General features: G+C 45.1%; 1 protein-coding gene across 1 annotated transcript; it reads right to left on the minus strand.

Moving 5' to 3' along the window:
* Positions 1–750: 750 nt before the first annotated feature.
* On the minus strand, positions 751–1,299 carry LOC142814462 (uncharacterized). Its single transcript, XM_075893225.1, has one exon. It carries the CDS (start codon positions 1,297–1,299, stop codon positions 751–753), a length of 549 nt encoding a protein of 182 aa, XP_075749340.1.
* Positions 1,300–18,859: the final 17,560 nt, after the last annotated feature.

An 18,859-nucleotide genomic window follows, 5' to 3' on the forward strand; every position in this document is an offset into this window, starting at 1 on the left:
CCACCCCGGACACTCTAGGATTAAAGTTACAAAAAGCATGATCCAAAAGAGTGTTAGAGCCACGTGGGTTGGATCTAGTGTACGAATCGATGAGGCACGTTAACCCGTACCCTAGAAGGCAATCATTATAGGCACTTGTAGTTCTTGAATGAGAATCTAATAGGTTAATGTTGATATCGCCTACCAACAATACATTTTTGTTCTCCATTGATAGAGTGTTCAGGACAGTCTCAAGAGCCGATAAGAACTGGATAAATGAGGAGGAAGGTGAGCGATAGATGCAAGCGAGTATTAAATTTTTTTGATTATGAGTAACCTGTGGCTGTTCAATTTCTATCCAAACTGATTCGCAATAGGGGATGGTAATATGAAGGTCCAATCTGCGAATATAATTAATGCCAGAAGAAATGAAAATGGCTGAGCCACCATAGTTGTCAGATGCACGATGACAGTATTCAGATTTGTACGACGTAAAACCATATAGATTAGCATCCACATCGGAAAGCCAGGTTTCAGATATACATATAAATGAAAAAGAGTGTCTGGTAGAGTGAATGAAACTATTAATGTTGTCGTGATTCCTTCGCAAGCTACGTGCATTGAAATGAACTAGAGAGCGTTGATTGTCAGATAGAAACGAAATAAATTCTTCAGCAGAAAAGGACATGATTGACAAGTACTCGTCAAGGACAAAAAAAAAATTAGAAAAAGAGAGAGAGAGAATTGTCCCTAGAATCGATGACACGCGACTTAGTTGAAAACCCGAAGGTCGTTCTCAGACTTTAAGATGAACACTTTGCTGCTGCTAGTCTGACGAGCCTTAATCTGGCAGTTGTCCGTCCATAAAAACTGCCAGCTCTTCTCCTTCTTAAGAGCTAGTGCCTTAGAAAACAAGCGTTTGTTCTCGACAGTAAGGTGATCATTAACGAACACAGCAGCATCAGTGGAACCAGAAAAGCCAATTTGGCCAGTACGTAGACGGGCTCTGCGAGCCCTACGAACAAACTCGCCTTTCTTCTCGCGGCAACAAAAGCGAGCGATAATGTTCTTCTCCTTAGACTTTGTGGCCACACGATGGACAACGTCCAAGTCAGAGGGAGAAACAGAGCAGCCGATGGCATTGCCAATGGTTTTCACGATTGCAAGGCAATCTTCATTTTGCGTGACCGGAACACCCTTTATCTCAACATTATTCAGTCGAGAATACTGTTCTAGATCAGCAACTTTTTTTTCCAACGCCTCATTTTTTGCGGAGAGTGCGCGGTTCGCAGTCACCAGCTCGTCCTGCCTCACCCTCATGTCATCAAAAACATCACTTAAGTGCTGAACACTTTCCGCCAGAGTTGCGCATTGATCAAAGCCGAGTTCATGTAGCTTGTTAGAACACTTAGAAACAAGGTCTGCAACCACACGTTCAAGCCTACCATCGAACAGACTTTCGAGCGCGTCTATTCGCTTAGCAAGCTCGGTATTAGTAGGCATAGTGCAGTATACAATGTAACAACTTGGCAAAAGCAGCAGTCACGGCTAAGAATTAAAAAAAAAAAAAAAAGAAAAAAAAAATAAGAAAAGACAACTTGAATACCACAAACCTGCACAAAGAATGCGTAGTTTTTAGATGCGAGTCAACCAGCCGTAACGCTGCTTGCCAAATGAAGACGAAGCACTTGCGACGTCCTTATATAGGCCTGAAAGGGCAGCACCAAGCGCTGCTCGGTAACAGCAGATCTCGTGGCAGCACGATAAATGCGGGCGTCGGATCTCGTCGATGAATTCAACGATAAAAACGCTGATTCGAAGAGCAGACTGCGCCGGCGCACTAAATCCTGTCGAAAACCACGCTGGCCCAGAAGAAACAGGCCGCTACGGCAGCGACGGGAACAGGCTGCGACGGAAACTTGCTGAAAATCTGCACAAAGAATGCGTAGTTTTTAGATGCGAGTCAACCAGCCGTAACGCTGCTTGCCAAATGAAGACGAAGCACTTGCGACGTCCTTATATAGGCCTGAAAGGGCAGCACCAAGCGCTGCTCGGTAACAGCAGATCTCGTGGCAGCACGATAAATGCGGGCGTCGGATCTCGTCGATGAATTCAACGATAAAAACGCTGATTCGAAGAGCAGACTGCGCCGGCGCACTAAATCCTGTCGAAAACCACGCTGGCCCAGAAGAAACAGGCCGCTACGGCAGCGACGGGAACAGGCTGCGACGGAAACTTGCTGAAAATCTGCACAAAGAATGCGTAGTTTTTAGATGCGAGTCAACCAGCCGTAACGCTGCTTGCCAAAAAAAAAATGCGCTCAACATAATCAACAGAATACGCAAAATTGTCTTTCCCCTCGACCCTGTGTACGGAAGCCTTTAGGTAGGTCATTGGCTACCTTAACCGAGCCTTGCTTAAGTAAGAACAAAGTTTTGTGATAAGTACAAGGTAGGTTCTTGAAACGCCTTAAGAGAGCACTTATGGCTGATGTTGACCTAAATCATAAGGATAAGTTTAAGGTAGATTTTTATGACGAGGGTGAGACTGCAAGTGCTTAAGCTTTGGCGGGTGACGCTGAATGTTCTGTTTTCGGATCGGGAGACACGAGGGCAGTGAAGAATAAAACCATATAGCTGGTTCGAATGAGTCTATAAAAAAACAGTCCTGGCATAAGCAGCCAAACAATACTCGCCTTACTTCTGGAACGTGACGCGGGGCCTCTGTCTGCGTCAAACCAGAAAAGATGTCAACAGGTGCTCACAATTCAGATGAGTACTTACCTTTACTTTAAAACCAAAATAGGATATTTTATAGGCAGTGCTCGTCCCTTATATTCGGTCAGAATGGCCCCGCTTGCATAACTCTAAAACAATACAAGCAACTTGAGTTTTCGATTTTGGTGTCAGGAACCCTTTATATTAAAAACCAAAAATATAGGGGGATTAGGCAAATAGTTCAGCAGGCAGACAAATACCGACATCGTCCATTCAGTTCCACATTTAAACAGTGCATAACCAAGTGAACTAATTTAATGATTGATATGTGGGGTTTAACGTCCCAAAGCTACCATATGATTATGAGAAACGCCGTAGTGGAGGGCTCCGGAAATTTCGACCACCTGGGGTTCTTTAACGTGCACCCAAATCTGAGCACAAAGGCCTACAACATTTCCGCCTCCCTCGGGAATGCAGCCGCCGCAGCTTCGATTCGAACCCGTGACCTGCGGATCAGCAGCCGTGTACCTTAGCCACTAGACCACCGCGGCGGGGCAAGTGAACTAATTTACCAGAGCTAATTGTAGTTGCATGTACAGTGCACATTACACATGCTGTGTAAGGCGTGCAATCTTTCTGAGAGCTACAAAGATTATTTATATAAGCAACTAAACCAATTTTACCTCTAGCAAAAGGAAAATTGGTTCAGTTTTCCTGCGTTGTTTGCACGTGCTTGCAAAGTGGGTAGTGTGAAACAATTAGCAACAAGTAAGGAAAATTGAGACACAGTACGCTTGCCAGTGCTGTGCTGACAGCAGCATTGAACATATCTAAGGTAGATTTTGTAATGAAGTGCAACACTTTCGAAGCAATAACGAGGTAAAAAGCACTCATTTGATGTGACATTCGTTTATGTTAAAGGCTAATAAACATAAACAGTATTGAGAAAGCTTAAGCAAAAGCAATGGATTAAGTAGAAAGCCTTTATTAGGTATTCGATGTAACAGTATGGTACTTGCTTTGTCAAGGCATGTTTATATACGCACAATCTATTTTACATTTAATGCAGCATTAGGTGGGCATCAAAAGCAGTGCAAAAAGCATATTGCTAAGTTATGCAGACTATAGTTTTACCTCAAACAAGATCAGGACCAATGGTTAGACATGGGAGTGTGCTGGTCTTGTCACTGCATCTCTGCCTTATTTCATAGTGTTCCTTTTAGTTGAACACGTATGTTCCTCATGAGCCAGTCAGCCTGTTTAGGTTATTCTGCCTTTTGACAGCCATGCGTAAACAACCGCACAGTACAATGATAATTACACTACAACCAGACAGCACTATATTATATAAAACTATAAGAAGGCAATACAGCAGTTTATTCGTGTATAAAAAATCAACCCTGTGACAATATTAGGTCTCAAATTGTACATATCAGTTTTTATTATCGTGGATGCTCTTTTGCACAATACTACTGACAAACGAAGGTAATACACACGTATCGACTGCACGAACATCTCGTTATGCAGCGCTGAAGACACGGCTCCGGCTCACTATACGCATTATTACGTTTACCTATCTCAAGTCAAGGTGAAATCGCCTAGATAGCATTAGTTTCAGTTTATTATTCCGCCTCAATGGTTGGCAATCTATACCGAGCCAAGTTATGAATCAGATCACGCACGAACACGAGCGCAAAGTTGCACAGTAAATGGCACTTTAGGATTAAGGGCGCTAATTAGTTGTCACACATCATCTAGGTTATGTAAAAGTCCACAAACCTTTCTCTACAGAATCTCTGCAGCCGTTATTACCTAGAAGGGGAAAGTACACTGTATATCAGGATTTGTTTTATGAAAGACCCTCTTTTTTAGAAGCTGTTAAACGCTGTTTGTTTCTAGCAGCGCGCTCAAGGGAGTGGTACCGCTTCTTCGACACTGTCGAAGGGATTGGTGATGTATTCCTCGCCTCACTGTTGACGCTGGAAGACCGAAGCGTGTGCACAGACTGTTGTTTCAGTCTCGACTCGTGAGAAGAGGCCGTGGAGGCCACTAAGCCACTAGGCTTTTGGTTTTTAGTTTAGGGTAGATCAGCAGCAGGTGCTGCACACGCCTGGGGGTTGGTGGCTTAGCCGCTGCACCCTTGCGTGAGGTCCAAGCGGAAGCCACTGGCTGTTGTGACACTGCCCTCTTGCGTGTCACATGAGCAAACGTAGTATGCTGTACTGTTCAAAACCGCTTTCGTGCTTCCTTGAATGATACATTTTCTCTAAATTTGAAAGTGTAAATGTGTTTTTCCTTTTTCAATGCAGGGCATGGTCGGGAGTAGGAAGGGTGTTCACCATCGCAGTTCGCAAAGTGGGGTGTGTTGTTACAGTCATCACAGGAGTGTTCATGCTCACCGCATTTCGCCAATTTTGGCGATCCTCGGCAGCTCAAATATTCGTGGTCATACCTCTGGCACCGGAAACATCGCCCGGGATTAGGTATGTACGCGCTCACACGAACTTTCATATACCCGGCTTGAATATGTTCTGGGAGCCATCCCGAGTCGAATATAAGGATAAGGTGCTTGGTGGATATATCTTGTTATCCCTGCTTATCTTTATTTTCTTAACAATAATCACATTTTGCTCTTTACATCCGTCTAATAGTTCTGCCTGTCAGTGTAATCATGTATTGTCTGTCGCAACACCATGAACCGTATTCATTGATTTGTGTGCTGTCAAAGTTGTGGGGATATATCTGATTTTATCAAGGCTGGACAGTTTCTCATGTTGGGTTTTGAAAAATCCTCCGCTTGGCATTTTACTTATCTGATATCCTGGTCCCAGTTTTTTTAGGCATTCTGCAACAAGAAAAGAGGAACACCTCTCGCTGACTTGTTGGTTAGCTCACCGTGGAATTCATGATACTGGGGGAAATTGTCCTTGTACAAGGAGAAAAGGCTGGATGTCACTTCGGTGCGCACTCTTTTCAGAGAGTGATCAAAAAGTGGAGGCAGGGGCGTACCCATGAATTGTTTTATGATTCAGCAGCTATGGTAGCCACACAACATGGAGCCCAATGAGGGGACGCTACAATGCCTGGGTAACATTGGTAGACGCCAGCTGTACATTGCGGCCATAACGCAATATATATATATAAGGCTGGATATAGAAAACAAGGTTAACCCAGGCCGCCTACAAACACTGGGAAGCAGCTGAAAGGATTAGAAGGCAGGACAGCAAGGAAAGAAGGTAGGAAACAAAAAGGTAGGAAAGGGTGAATAGGAAAAGGCGACCGCCCATTTCCCGGGATGAGTCCGCCCAGGGGTTCTGTCGGGGCAACGCATACAGTGTCTAGAGAAAGATATAGGGTTTTAAAATACGAAAATAGCCAAGGGAACACGTGATTTCTACACGTTGCTGCATAACTTTTTTTTCAATGGTGCTTAGGGTGGAAAGATAGGTTCAGACACGCAAAACGTTTTTAATTTTCGCTCCTGATAAAACCATGGCGGGCGCTTTATTTCCAATACCGAAACTAGTCGAAGTGTCTGGGGCCTGACCTAACTGGACTAACAGAAGTGCAGTGCCGCTTCACTAATAGGTCGTGACGGCAGCCAAGCTCCTATCGGGAAAGTGCGTTTATTGAAAAGCTTGAATTCGAGTTGCCTTGGCTACATATTCTTAGTTTCTTTTACTATTGGCTTGTTATCTAAAGATGTCCAGTAGTATTAGACTGTTTCCTACTTATAAAATTCTTATAGCCGCGATTTCAAAATTTCGTACTCTTTACTCCTAATAGTGTCACTCAAATGCAGGTGATGGACTAAATGCTTCTAGAAATTAATTCAGAGAATGTCGATGTAGTCTATGTTTCAACAAGTGAACTTTTCTTTGTGAAGGCAATGCTGTTGGCCTGTCTAAGACAAGTCAACTTGCCAAAACACCGTTTCAAGCAACGTTCTTTCTCGAAAACTTTTGATTGCTTCAAGCCTCTCTGTGCCTCTGAACTTCAGTCTCGCTTGGCACTGAAGTTCTGTATGAAAGCTATAAACATCGTCATAACAAACGCCATTTTTTTTTCAAATACGACGTGTGGTACTCGCGATTGCTGATAGTTTTCGAATCGGTTCCGACATTCTGGGTTCAACGTATGGAATTTATGCTGGTTGTAAGGTAAAGCTGCTTTTATAGATTTACCCTTGCACACTGCGTGTATGTCTGTTTTTTATACAGAACATATAATAAATGTTCATATTGTTTGTGCCGATCAAATTTCATCTTACTTAGAAATCAGACAGCTTAATTTTTGCCTCTTAGAAAACACGAACATAAAAAAAGGAAATAGATTTTTCGAATGGCCACATTTCCAAGGTGGCCAGTGGAGCTGAAAGAACGCACGAGAGCATCCCGCTTGCATGCAAAGTGGGAAAGGAGGGCTTCTGTGTAGCTCTCATTCTCTCAAATGTTTATTCTTAGCCTCAATTTTGGGACGTCACCAGTGACGTCAAGAAAGAACTTTTCTGCTCGTGATTTTCTTCTACTAGAATGTCCGGCAACCGCAAGTTGTAAAAGCGCCGCTGCCACAGCCGAAGGCCAATTTATGGGAGGTAGAGGAAGTTTCCACTCCCTGGCAGAGTGCGCCCTTAAGAGCGAACATTATCTGACCGCTCGGGCGCACTCAGCGTCACCACCTGAATATTGTTTCATCATGGTATCAATACACGTTTACTAATTTTCAAAGTTACCGCTTACTTAAAAATTGTACTTTTCCGTATTCCCAGTCATTTTCAACATTTTCCAGTTTTTTTCTCACGTGTCATTCATTTAGGCTCTGCTTCCCTGATTTGTGCCAAATTTCATGCTTGATTTCATTCGCTACAGAAATTATGTGGCGAGGAAGTTGCAGTTTATCCCTGAGCACGGAGTACCGCAATATTTATTCTTATCACACAAACTTCAGAATATCGACACCGCGAAAACTGGTCTGCATTTGGTAGAAAGTGTACACAACTGCTTGCACTAAAAACTACAACATAAACGGCAAAATATAAGTGAATTATATTCCCCTTTAGAAGATCAGACTTTGGTTAAAACTGGCAGATCCCATGTGCTGTGGGAGTCGATTATGTTGAAGCACGAATGAGTAAGGCTGATATCTTACTTTAAAATCAGCACAACGTTTCGAAGGTAACGTAAATATTGCCGCACGTGACCTCCATGTCATGATTACATGTCGGCTATTCACGTCAAGTGATGGCAAATTTGGTCATGTCATCGAGGACATACCATGGCGCCACCTACGTTATAACGTCTTTATAGGATGCCGGGCTGTGTTGTCTGCTAGAACTGCGCTTCTGCCATCACGAGCTTTTGCTGCGGACACCATGCATGCTTTCGTTTCTTTTGAAGTTCTGTACCTAAAGAAAAGATACTGGCAAGGAAATCAGAAATCGGTCCCCCCGGTGGCACTCCCGTGTCTGATTTGCAGCGCAAAATCGTGACTAAAAACAGCTGCAGCTGACTCTATGGGTAACAATGTAAATGGTGACTTACAATATATAGCTCATTAACTTGGGCTCAAGTTTCATTGCCCTTTAGTTTTTTTTGCTTGCTTTTTCTGCTACGAATGGGTTTACTTTTAGATTCGGTTTGCAATTGTAGACAACGTATCAATGTTAGTTCTCAGCGCCGCGAGGAGAGCGTAAAACACTGTTGATTTCATAAGCACCAATTTTCCATTTAGTACTTTATTAGTGCTTCGAACTGAATATTGATGATTATGACCATATTTTTTCTTGTTTTTTACTACTGATGTGTTTACGTTCACCTTTCTAGCACAAGATGGCAACGAATCCACGTTGGTTTTCACCGCGTGAGTTATTTGAGGTGTGGGTGGTTTTATTTTTGCTTATTTCGTGTATTTACCACAGGAGTCTTAACCTCACCTGAGACAATGAGCTGCAGCCATGAATTTGATGAGATCAAGTCCCGCAATAGCCGGGACAGTAAAGAAGCCTAGAGGGGGGGGGGCAGTCATTTGAAAGAAATCTTTACTCATATCTCCTTCTCAGATCTTTGAAGAGCATTGGCGGTCAGGATTCTGGAAAGAGATCGCTACCGATTTCGAAGAGGACTAAAGTTATTACGCTGATTCTGAAATGTATAGTTTTTGTATAGCAGGGAACAGTACCTACTCTAAGATGATCAGTTGCTCTCACGCAACGCAGTACAGCGTTATTCCACGTGGCTAAATCAACCTTCACAAGTAGAGATTTGGACTTGGCACACCACAATTTCACTCGAACTTCATTTTCCCTGTGTACTACGCAGCAAAGTGAGCACGCTTATCCTGTCTGTAACATCAAAACGGTCGCAGCGCTGGGCTCTCTATGAAGGCGCTCGCGGCTTATATGCCCTTCTGCTAATACCCTTCTACTAATATGCGAAGCTGGTGAAACGGCTGCGAGCGCGCTATGACCATGTAGTTTTACGTGACACGCATGGCATGATTATCATGTTGGGACGTACCATTTAGCTTCGTCGTGCATTCACGTCACGCCACGTCACGCAACACCATATTTTGTATATGTGAAGCCAGCGAAACGACGGCGAGCACACTATGACCGTAGCATGTAGTTATGTTTTGCACGTCACACATGCCATGATTATCATGTTTGAATGTGTCACTTGTATTTGTCGTTCATCCTCGTCACGTAATACCAAATTTCGTATGCATAAAGCTCGCGAAACGGCCACGAGCGCATCATGAGCTTGGCATGTAGTCATATTACATGACAAGCATGTCATGAATACCATGTTTGCAACAGTCGTATATGTACTTTCTTCAAGCTTTCACGTCTCATAATACGAATATCGTCATATGTGAAGAAAGCGAAACGATCACGTTCACACCATGAACGTGGCGTGTATTCGTGACATGCATAACATTCATACCATGATTTCAACATTAGGGTCTGTCACTTATATTCGCCATGCTGTCATATCATACCATACCTGTATTGCAATATGTCATGTGAACGAAACCACCGAAAGAGCAGCATGACAAGAAAACGTTAATCACGACACTTATAACATGCGTGTCATCATTTGATAAATATGACTAGTTATTTGTGCTAGTCATACAGTCATAGTATGCCATATCAATTTTTGTATCGATACCATTATTGAAACGGCTAGGAGAGCTAAAAGTCGTAGGTGGCTAGATAGATAGATACGCTCAAAGTCGCCGAAGTTTGTTAAGAAATGCTTCGCAAAGAAAATCGCTTCAGTATATTGAGAGGGTGCTTGTTTTGGAAGCGTGAAAATCTAACAAACCACAGCTAAAAAAACACCAAGGGGAATATTCAAAGAATGCCAACACCAAAACAAGCTGCTTCGGTACACCTGCGCCTTTCGCTAAGCACATGAACAGAAAACCGTGCGCCTCCGCTCTGTGTGAGGGCTTAGGTTGTGGCACCCACACTCACGTCGTCTTTCTCGCTCGCATGACCGCCTTCTTTTTGTCTCGCTGCGCAGAGGTCTTCATTGCGACAGGACACTTCGTTATTGCAGGCGGAATTCTCCTCGACGGGGCTCGCGAGCATGCCACCACGAAGATGAGAAGATGGTGCAAAATGAATAAGCAAGGAAATTGAAGATTAGACGCAAGACTCGCCAGACGACAGGCGAAAGAACGGGGGCGAAAAGATACTACGTCCTCTATTTCCCCGGTTGGAGATATATTTATGCGCGTACAATCTGTTTCATTCCCCCGGCAAAGGTCATCCCCGTCGTCGCCAATCAAGCGGCTCTTTACTGCTCTGCGTTGCACTTTTATACTGGCCTCGCAGAATGGTCAGCGGGGGCTCAAAGCACTGAGATCAGTATCCGGGGTGATGGAAAGACCAATGGCATAGGCGGAAGGGAGGTCGCTAGAGGGCGTAAACAGAGACGCCATACACTAAGCGTGTGGCCACAGGCAACTCTATATAACAACCGGTGAGCCATTGGCCACTGGTGTGCTTAGTTTTACTTTTAGCTTAAACACTTGGTTATCTCAGTGCAAATAATGCATAGGAAATTTTTAAAGGTTAAGTATATGCCCTCACGGCGTATGATTGTACAGCGCATCATGTGTTGAAGTTGTTCGTAAAAACACGAAAAATAGGCTGGCCTAAATCACATAAACATACCGATATAGAATGAAAAGACACATACAAAAAAGTATCGTTAGAATTTATTGCGTTTTGTTAAATGAAAAAGATCCTTTGTTGAAAATTATAATTTATGTCGTTTAACAACACGTAACGATATTGTTGCGCTTCTTCAACCTGGCGTTCAGGGTATCACTAACAAAGCAAACCACCTCAAATGCAGGTCTGAATATAATAACCCAACACGAGCGCTTTTTCAATCCTTTGTTCTCGACAGGAATGTGTATTATCGCTGCAGCGGTGCATTGGTTTTGCTTAAAATTAGGTCGCGAATTTTCACACTGTGTAAAAGGGAGGACAGCGGTCTGCCGATGGTGTACTATATTCAGTTGCGCTAGTTTTTGTTTTTGTGGTGAGGCTCTTCTGATGGTACCGCGTTGACACGCAGATGAATACTAAAGAAACATAGATGGCGGTGGAAATAACTATCACTGTTATGAGTATTCGCTTCCGCACATAATAGAATCATAACTTCACGGAAAAAAATGTGTTTTATTTTATCAACAAAAAGAAATTTTCGACTGAATATTTTCGTGCCGATTGTCCAGTGGGCGGGTGGTCACAATTAGCTTGTGGTTTGGTTTCCCACTGTCTTCTTCAATTCAATTAGTCCCATGGATGTTGTTCTGTGCTGTGACGACGGGTGAAATAAAAGTCCTACTGATGCCGCACTTACGTAAATAAAAAAGCAAGTGCGCAGTGCTTTCGGATTGATGCAAACCATAGCAACATAGCAAACACAAGAGACAAGTTGGAAGCCTTCTACAACGCTATGTCAACCGGCGTAAGAATCAACAAAGCATGTGCAATAAAAAATCCATAAACAGGGGTACTGTGCTCGAGCCGTAATTTAAACAAGAGGGCTTGTCTTGAATTAGAGGCTGGGTCCGAACAAGTTGGTACAGCAACATTATGAAGAGGGTAAGCCATTTTGATGGCAAGACGAAGATGACACAAAGAGACCTGGTGTCGTATTCTTGTTTTTTGTGTTTTATTGTTCTCGTATTCGTGTGTTGACCGTTTTTAAATGGACTTTTTTTTTTCAATGCTACCCACTCAATTGCAAAAACTAGCGTCCACAGCGTGATGCAAGCCCGTTTTTTGGAACTGGCACACGCTGAAATTGACTGGCACTTCAGTGGGCGCACTGGGAAATAGCTGGGTCGCACTGATAAGGGCGCTTTGACGCTTGAGCACACTGGGAAGCACTGAAAACGTAGGAATTTTCGCTGGAGTGCACTTGGTGGATACTGTAGCACGCACTCTTTCTACTAGTGCCGCATACACGTTTATGTAGCCTGTTCAGTAATATGTATTATAAAAGGCTTTATACGATGACGGGAATAGATGCTTACCCTAACAGACTCCAAGCATGGCTCACAACTATAGTCGCTTGACAGGTGTAGAGCAGAAGCGCAAGACATTAATGATGTGTGATATGCGAAAGCAAAGTCATATTCAACGTTTTGCGCTGGACTGCAATTGGTATATACTGTAGCACGCACTCTCTCTACTAGTGCCGCATGCACGTTTATGTAGCGTGTTCAGTAATATGTATTATAAAAGGTTTAATTTGATTACGGAAATAGATGCTTACCGTAACAGACTCCAAGCATGGCTCGCCACTACATTCGCTTGACAGGTATAGAGCAGAAGCGCAAGACAATAATGATGTGTGATATGCCAGAGCAGTGTCATATTTAACGTTTTGCTTTAGAATGAGAACAAAATTGTGTTTCAACTTAAAGCAGCGAACGCTGAATATGTTACCTGCTACCAAGCTTCATTTTTGTTATTGATTGATTTGTGGGGTTAAACGTCCCAAATCCACGATATGATTATGAGACGCCGTAGTGGAGGGCTCCGGAAATTTCGACCACCTGGGGTTCTTTCATCATCATCATCATCATCATCATCATCATCATTATCAGCCTGACTACGTCCACTGCAGGACAAAGGCCTCTCCCATGTTCCGCCAGTTAACCCGGTCCTGTGCTTGCTGCTGCCAATTTATACCCGCAAACTTCTTAATCTCATCTGCCCACCTAACCCTCTGTCTTCCCCTAACCCGCTTCCCTTCTCTGGGAATCCAGTCAGTTACCCTTAATGACCAGCGGTTATCCTGTCTACGCGCTACATGCCCTGCCCATGTCCATTTCTTCTTCTTGATTTCAGCTATGATATCCTTAACCCCCGTTTGTTTCCTAATCCACTCTGCTCTCTTCTTGTCTCTTAAGGTTACACCTACCATTTTTCTTTCCATTGCTCGCTGCGTCGTCCTCAATTTAAGCTGAACCCTCTTTGTAAGTCTCCAGGTTTCTGCTCCGTAGCTAAGTACCGGCAAGATACCGCTGTTATATACCTTCCTCTTGAGGGATAGTGGCAAACTACCTGTCATAATTTGAGAGTGCTTGCCAAATGTGCTCCACCCCATTCTTATTCTTCTAGTTACTTCAGTCTCGTGGTTCGGCTCTGCGGTTATTACCTGCCCTAAGTAGACATAGTCTTTTACAACTTCAAGTGCACTATTACCTATCTCGAAGCGCTGCTCCTTGCCGAGGTTGTTGTACATTACTTTCGTTTTCTGCAGATTAATTTTAAGACCCACCTTTCTGCTCTCCTTGTCTACCTCCGTAATCATGAGTTGCAATTCGTCCCCCGAGTTACTCAGCAATGCAATGTCATCGGCAAAGCGCAGGTTACTAAGGTATTCTCCATTGACTCTTATCCCTAACTGTTCCCATTCTAGGCTTCTGAAAACCTCCTGTAAGCACGCGGTAAATAGCATTGGGGAAATTGTGTCCCCCTGCCTTACACCCTTCTTGATTGGTATTCTGTTGCTTTCTTTATGAAGTACTATGGTAGCAGTTGATCCCCTGTAGATTTCTTCCAGAATGTTTATATATACTTCATCTACGCCCTGATTCTGCAGTGTTTGCATGACGGCTGATATTTCTACTGAATCAAACACTTTCTCGTAATCTATGAAGGCTATGTATAGGGGTTGGTTATACTCTGAGCATTTCTCTATTACCTGATTGATAGTATGAATGTGGTCAATTGTTGAGTAGCCTGTTCGAAATCCTGCTTGTTCCTTTGGTTGATTGAATTCTAATGTTTTCTTTACTCTGTTAGCAATTACCTTTGTAAATAGCTTGTATACTACAGAGAGCAAGCTGATCGGCCTGTAATTCTTCAAGTCCTTGTCATCTCCTTTCTTATGTATTAAGATGATGTTAGCGTTCTTCCAAGACTCTGGTACTCTTCCCGTCAGGAGACACCTCGTAAACAAGGTGGCGCTTCAGTTGAAAGCTTCTATGAAGACGTGGAATCGGCAATGAGTAAGGTAAAAACACAGTATACTATAGTGATGGGCGACATTAATGCAAAGGTAGGGAAGAAGCAGGCTGGAGACCAGGCAGTAGGAGATTATGGCATCGGTACTAGAAACGCCAGAGGAGAGCTACTAGTGGAATTCGCAGAACGCAATAATTTACGGATTTTGAATACCTTCTACCGAAAACGAGAAAACCGCAAGTGGACATGGAGGAGCCCTAATAGCGAAAATAAGAACGAAATAGACTTTATAATGAGTGCACAACCTGGAATCGTGCAGGATGTGGAAGTAACTGGCAAGGTACGATGCAGTGACCATAGGATAGTACGGTCTCGAATTTGCCTAGACTTGAAGAAGGAACGACAGAAACTGATACGCAAGAAGCCAATCAATCAGCTAGCACTGAGAGGGAAAGTACAGGAATTCAGAGTGTCGCTGCAGAACAGGTACTCGGCTCTTAGTGAGGAAACGAACCTTAGCGTAGATACAATGAATGATAATCTAACGAGTATCATTACGGAGTGTGCAGTGGAAGTTGGAGGCAGGGTAGTTAGACAAGACACTGGCAAGCTTTCCCAGGAAACGAAGAACCTAATTAAGAAGCGTCAAATCATGAAAGTGTCAAGTACAACAGACAAAATAGAACGGGCAGAGCTTTCGAAGTTGATTAATAGACGTAAGGTATGCGATGTAAGAAGGTATAACATGGAGAGAATTGAACACGCTCTGAAAAACGGAGGAAGTGTCAAAGCATTGAAGAGGAAACTTGGGATAGGCAAAAGTCGGATGTATGCACTAAGGGACAAAGAAGGCAAAATAACTACCAATATGGATAGGATAGTTAAAATAGCAGAGGAGTTTTACAGAGATCTGTACAGTAGCCGTGACAACCACGGCCTTAATACTATAAGAACTAGCAGTAACCCAGATTACACCCCACCAGTAATGATAGAAGAAGTCAGGAAAGCTTTGGAGAGCATGCAAAGGGGCAAAGCTGCTGGTGAGGATCAGGTAACATCAGATCTGCTGAAAGATGGGGGTTCTTTAACGTGCGCCCAAATCTGAGCACACGGGCCTACACCATTTCCGCCTCCATCGGAAATGCAGCCGCCATAGCCGGGAATCAAACCCGCGACCTGCGGGTCCGCAGCCGAGTACCTTAGCCACTAGACCACCACGGCGGGGCGTTCATTTTTTTTTTGTTATTGACGCAGTGTCAACAACAGCGTTATTGTTGCGGCGCACGTGCGTTTTAGCACTTCTTACACGTTATTTGTGTGTCCCCTGCGTATTGCATTTACCGATTTCTCATCATTGATGAATTGTTTAACGATTTCATGTTGCAGTGTTTAAAAGCCAGGAGCTAGGCACTACTCTTAACAGAAAAAGCTAATTATTCACGCCGCAAAGTTCACGAGACGCATAAGTGAGCTCTGTCGGCGCTTCACAAAGTTTCCCAGCGGAGGCGAGAAAAACCACTGTTATACAATATCGTCACAACTGAAAAGCATGTTTGGCAATGCTTATCCTTCTACTTATTTCAGGTGTGGTTTAGGTAATAGTTAGAAATACTCCGAAGCTCAAATGCAGAAACTTCAAGCATAGCAATCGACCTGCTTTAACAGCTGTCTTACTCAGTGCCGCGTCCCAGTGAGCACTAGGGTAGTCGGGCCTGCCGTGTCGCTTTACATGTTGCCGGCGTTTCTTGCTTTAAGTGCCCAATATTCTAAAGTGTAAGAATAATTGTAAAGTATACTTTAGACATCCGTCAGCCTAAATCAACAATTTTTATCTGTGTGTTGCCAGGAAGAAAGCAACAGTGATCGATGTGTCGCGAGTTCAGCAACGCATGCTGTCACCGAAAGCTGACGGCCTAAGTAGCCGGTACTTGTCTTACTCGTACATAAAAATTCGCAATTTCCAGCTGGTAATGTGGTGCGCCATAGTGAACTAACACACTGGCATACTCTCTTAAGTGGATTGCATTAGCATTTTCCTAGGCGGTTTTAGGTGCGAAGCAGCTCTTTGTCTAGCCTGTGTAATGCTCCTCCTCCGTATTTCTATGCCAACTGAGGCGGGGGCACTGCGTTCCCCCGCCTCAGTTGTTAGAACGATGCCAAGGAGTTAAGTTACAGCTGCGCGTCAGCGTGACTCTCTCCTACCCGCGGAGGTGAGCGTCTCTCAGACTGGTGTGCGGACGCACACCTATCGCGCTCCGCTGCGAATGCCGATTCTGACCGGTCAACGGCCTCGAATCTTTCTGAGCTGCACGGACCTTCTTTCGCGAAGTTCACCTGAAGATTTCGACACCTGGTTCACCAAGGTGGGCTCGTTTTTCATCATTTTAGAGGCCTTTTCGCTGCACCGGCGAGCTAAGCCTAGGCGAGGTTAGGCCAGCCTCCCCGCCTACGGCGCTCGCACACCAGCTGCGATATGCCGCAGCAGATTGCCATGGAAGGGGATGACGTCACCCCTGAGGAATTACAAGGAAACGGATGGTTCTCCGTTCTAAAAAGATGGCGAGAATCGCGCGCGAAGTCACACGCAGCCCGCCAGTCTGGAACGCTACGAGGCGCGAGAGCGACGCCTAACGCTACTCTACGACGCGTCGCAGCTGCGAGCCGACTGCCGGCGATGCCACGTAGTCACAATCGAGTCATCGTGCGACCGGGAGGCAGCCTCAACATGCAAGCCTGAAGCCCGCACAGGATTCTCGCCGCACTAACCATGGCACCTCAGCTAGCGCCGTCGGTAACGGAGAAGAACATTATTTGTCCCAACTCGATGCAAAACATTTTTGTCGTCAGTATGCCCAGTGCTACTAATGCAGCAGCGTACAGTCGAGTTACCGAGATAATTCTCACCGACCAGAGACACCCGGTCACGGCCTACCTCTCACCTGCCAGTATCACGAGCCGAGGCGTGATTCGCGCGTCGACACCACTCAACCACATGCTAATCCAACCGCGCAACTCAAGCCTACTGAAAGCGCGTCGCATCAAGAACACTGAAACTGTGATTCTGATCTTCAACGAGCTCAAAGTGCCCAACTACGTCTACTGCGGCCAGATCATGTACCGCTGCACGTTGTACAAGCGTGAAATAGACACCTGCCGTACCTGCGGCCAAGTGGGCCATCGCCAAGACGTGTGCCCCACTCCTTCCACCTAGGCCTGCGACCACTGCGGTCACTTACCAACGGACAACCCACACGTGTGCAACCAACCAGTGTGTGCCTTATGCGGTGAAGCACACCGCACGGGCGACCGCGAATGCCGACATCGCTACCAGCTGCCTTACCTGGTGCGCCGTCGTCGTCAGCGCCGTCGCCGACGAAAGCAAGCCCAGCAGCAAACACCCACCCCAGCAACCAGCCCGGTTCCTGCCAAGACTACCAAAACGCAAGGACTCCCTCTAGGCCCACGAAATCCTACTCCCACTGACCAGCCTACCTGGGCCGACAAGGTGGCATGCAAAGGTGAGGCCCACGCAGCGCAGCGTCAGGGACACTCGCCACAGCAACCTGACCTAGAACTACCACAGTTAAAACGCATGTATGCGGAGCAGGCTAAAGAAATCCAATCGCTTAAAGAAGAGCTAGCAAAAAAACAGGCCCCCGAATCGCGCGAGGGTAGCATTATCAGCGGCCCCGTCTCGATACGCGGCGCTAAAAAACGGGCAGGCCCGACGCTCCAGGCCGAAGAGCAATCCGAATTTGATCGGTTTACAGCCAATATGTACGCGATACTAGAGCAGTACCGCGCAGAGACCACGGCCGAGTATAGCGCTTTCAACGCTAAACTAGAGAGCATGCAGAAACAACTTATCGAGTTGGCTGCATGGCCAGCACAAATGGACGCGAGGACTAAGGTGTTGGAGGAGGACCTGGCACGCAGTAAGCGCGCTGGGCTAATACCTAGACCTTAAAATGGCGTCGTCACAATCATTCACAATTTGGCAATGGAACGCAAGTACCCTCCGTACGCGGAGAGAAACGTTACAACAATTCATTGGCTCTATGACCCAACGACCGGCCGTCATTCTCCTGCAGGAAACACGTATCGACCGATTCGCTCTTCGCTGATACAGAGTCGAGGCCGTCTGTGGGAACACAGCTCGAGGAATAGCCGCCTGTGTGGCTAAGCCTTATGCATACACGACACATGCAGTACGCCCAGACCTCAAAATAGAGCATCAGATGATAGAGATCATCCCCAACGCTCACATTAGGCAATCGGTATATATCCTTAACGTGTACAGTTCACCTTCACACAGCACAGAAACATTCACCACACTACTAACTAAAGTGACGCAGATAGCAGGCAACCATCCCCTCATCGTCGCGGGGGACTGCAACGCCCCCCATGTAGAATGGGATTACAATCGCACAACACAGAAAGGACGCCATTTTCAAACACACATCACTCAACACAATCTCATGTTACTTAACGACCTCTCTACCCCCCCACACATAGGTAACTCAGTGTCACGGGACTCATCCCCTGACCTGACCCTAGTACGCAACGTTTCGAATCCCACATGGGTTAATCTGCAAGCTAACCTCGGTAGCGATCACTTTATCTGTAGCGAAACAGACAATATAGGCAGCCTCGAGCCCAGAGACTT

This window comes from Rhipicephalus microplus, chromosome 4 (assembly GCF_043290135.1).
Source record: "Rhipicephalus microplus isolate Deutch F79 chromosome 4, USDA_Rmic, whole genome shotgun sequence".
NCBI classification, from domain to species: domain Eukaryota; kingdom Metazoa; phylum Arthropoda; class Arachnida; order Ixodida; family Ixodidae; genus Rhipicephalus; species Rhipicephalus microplus.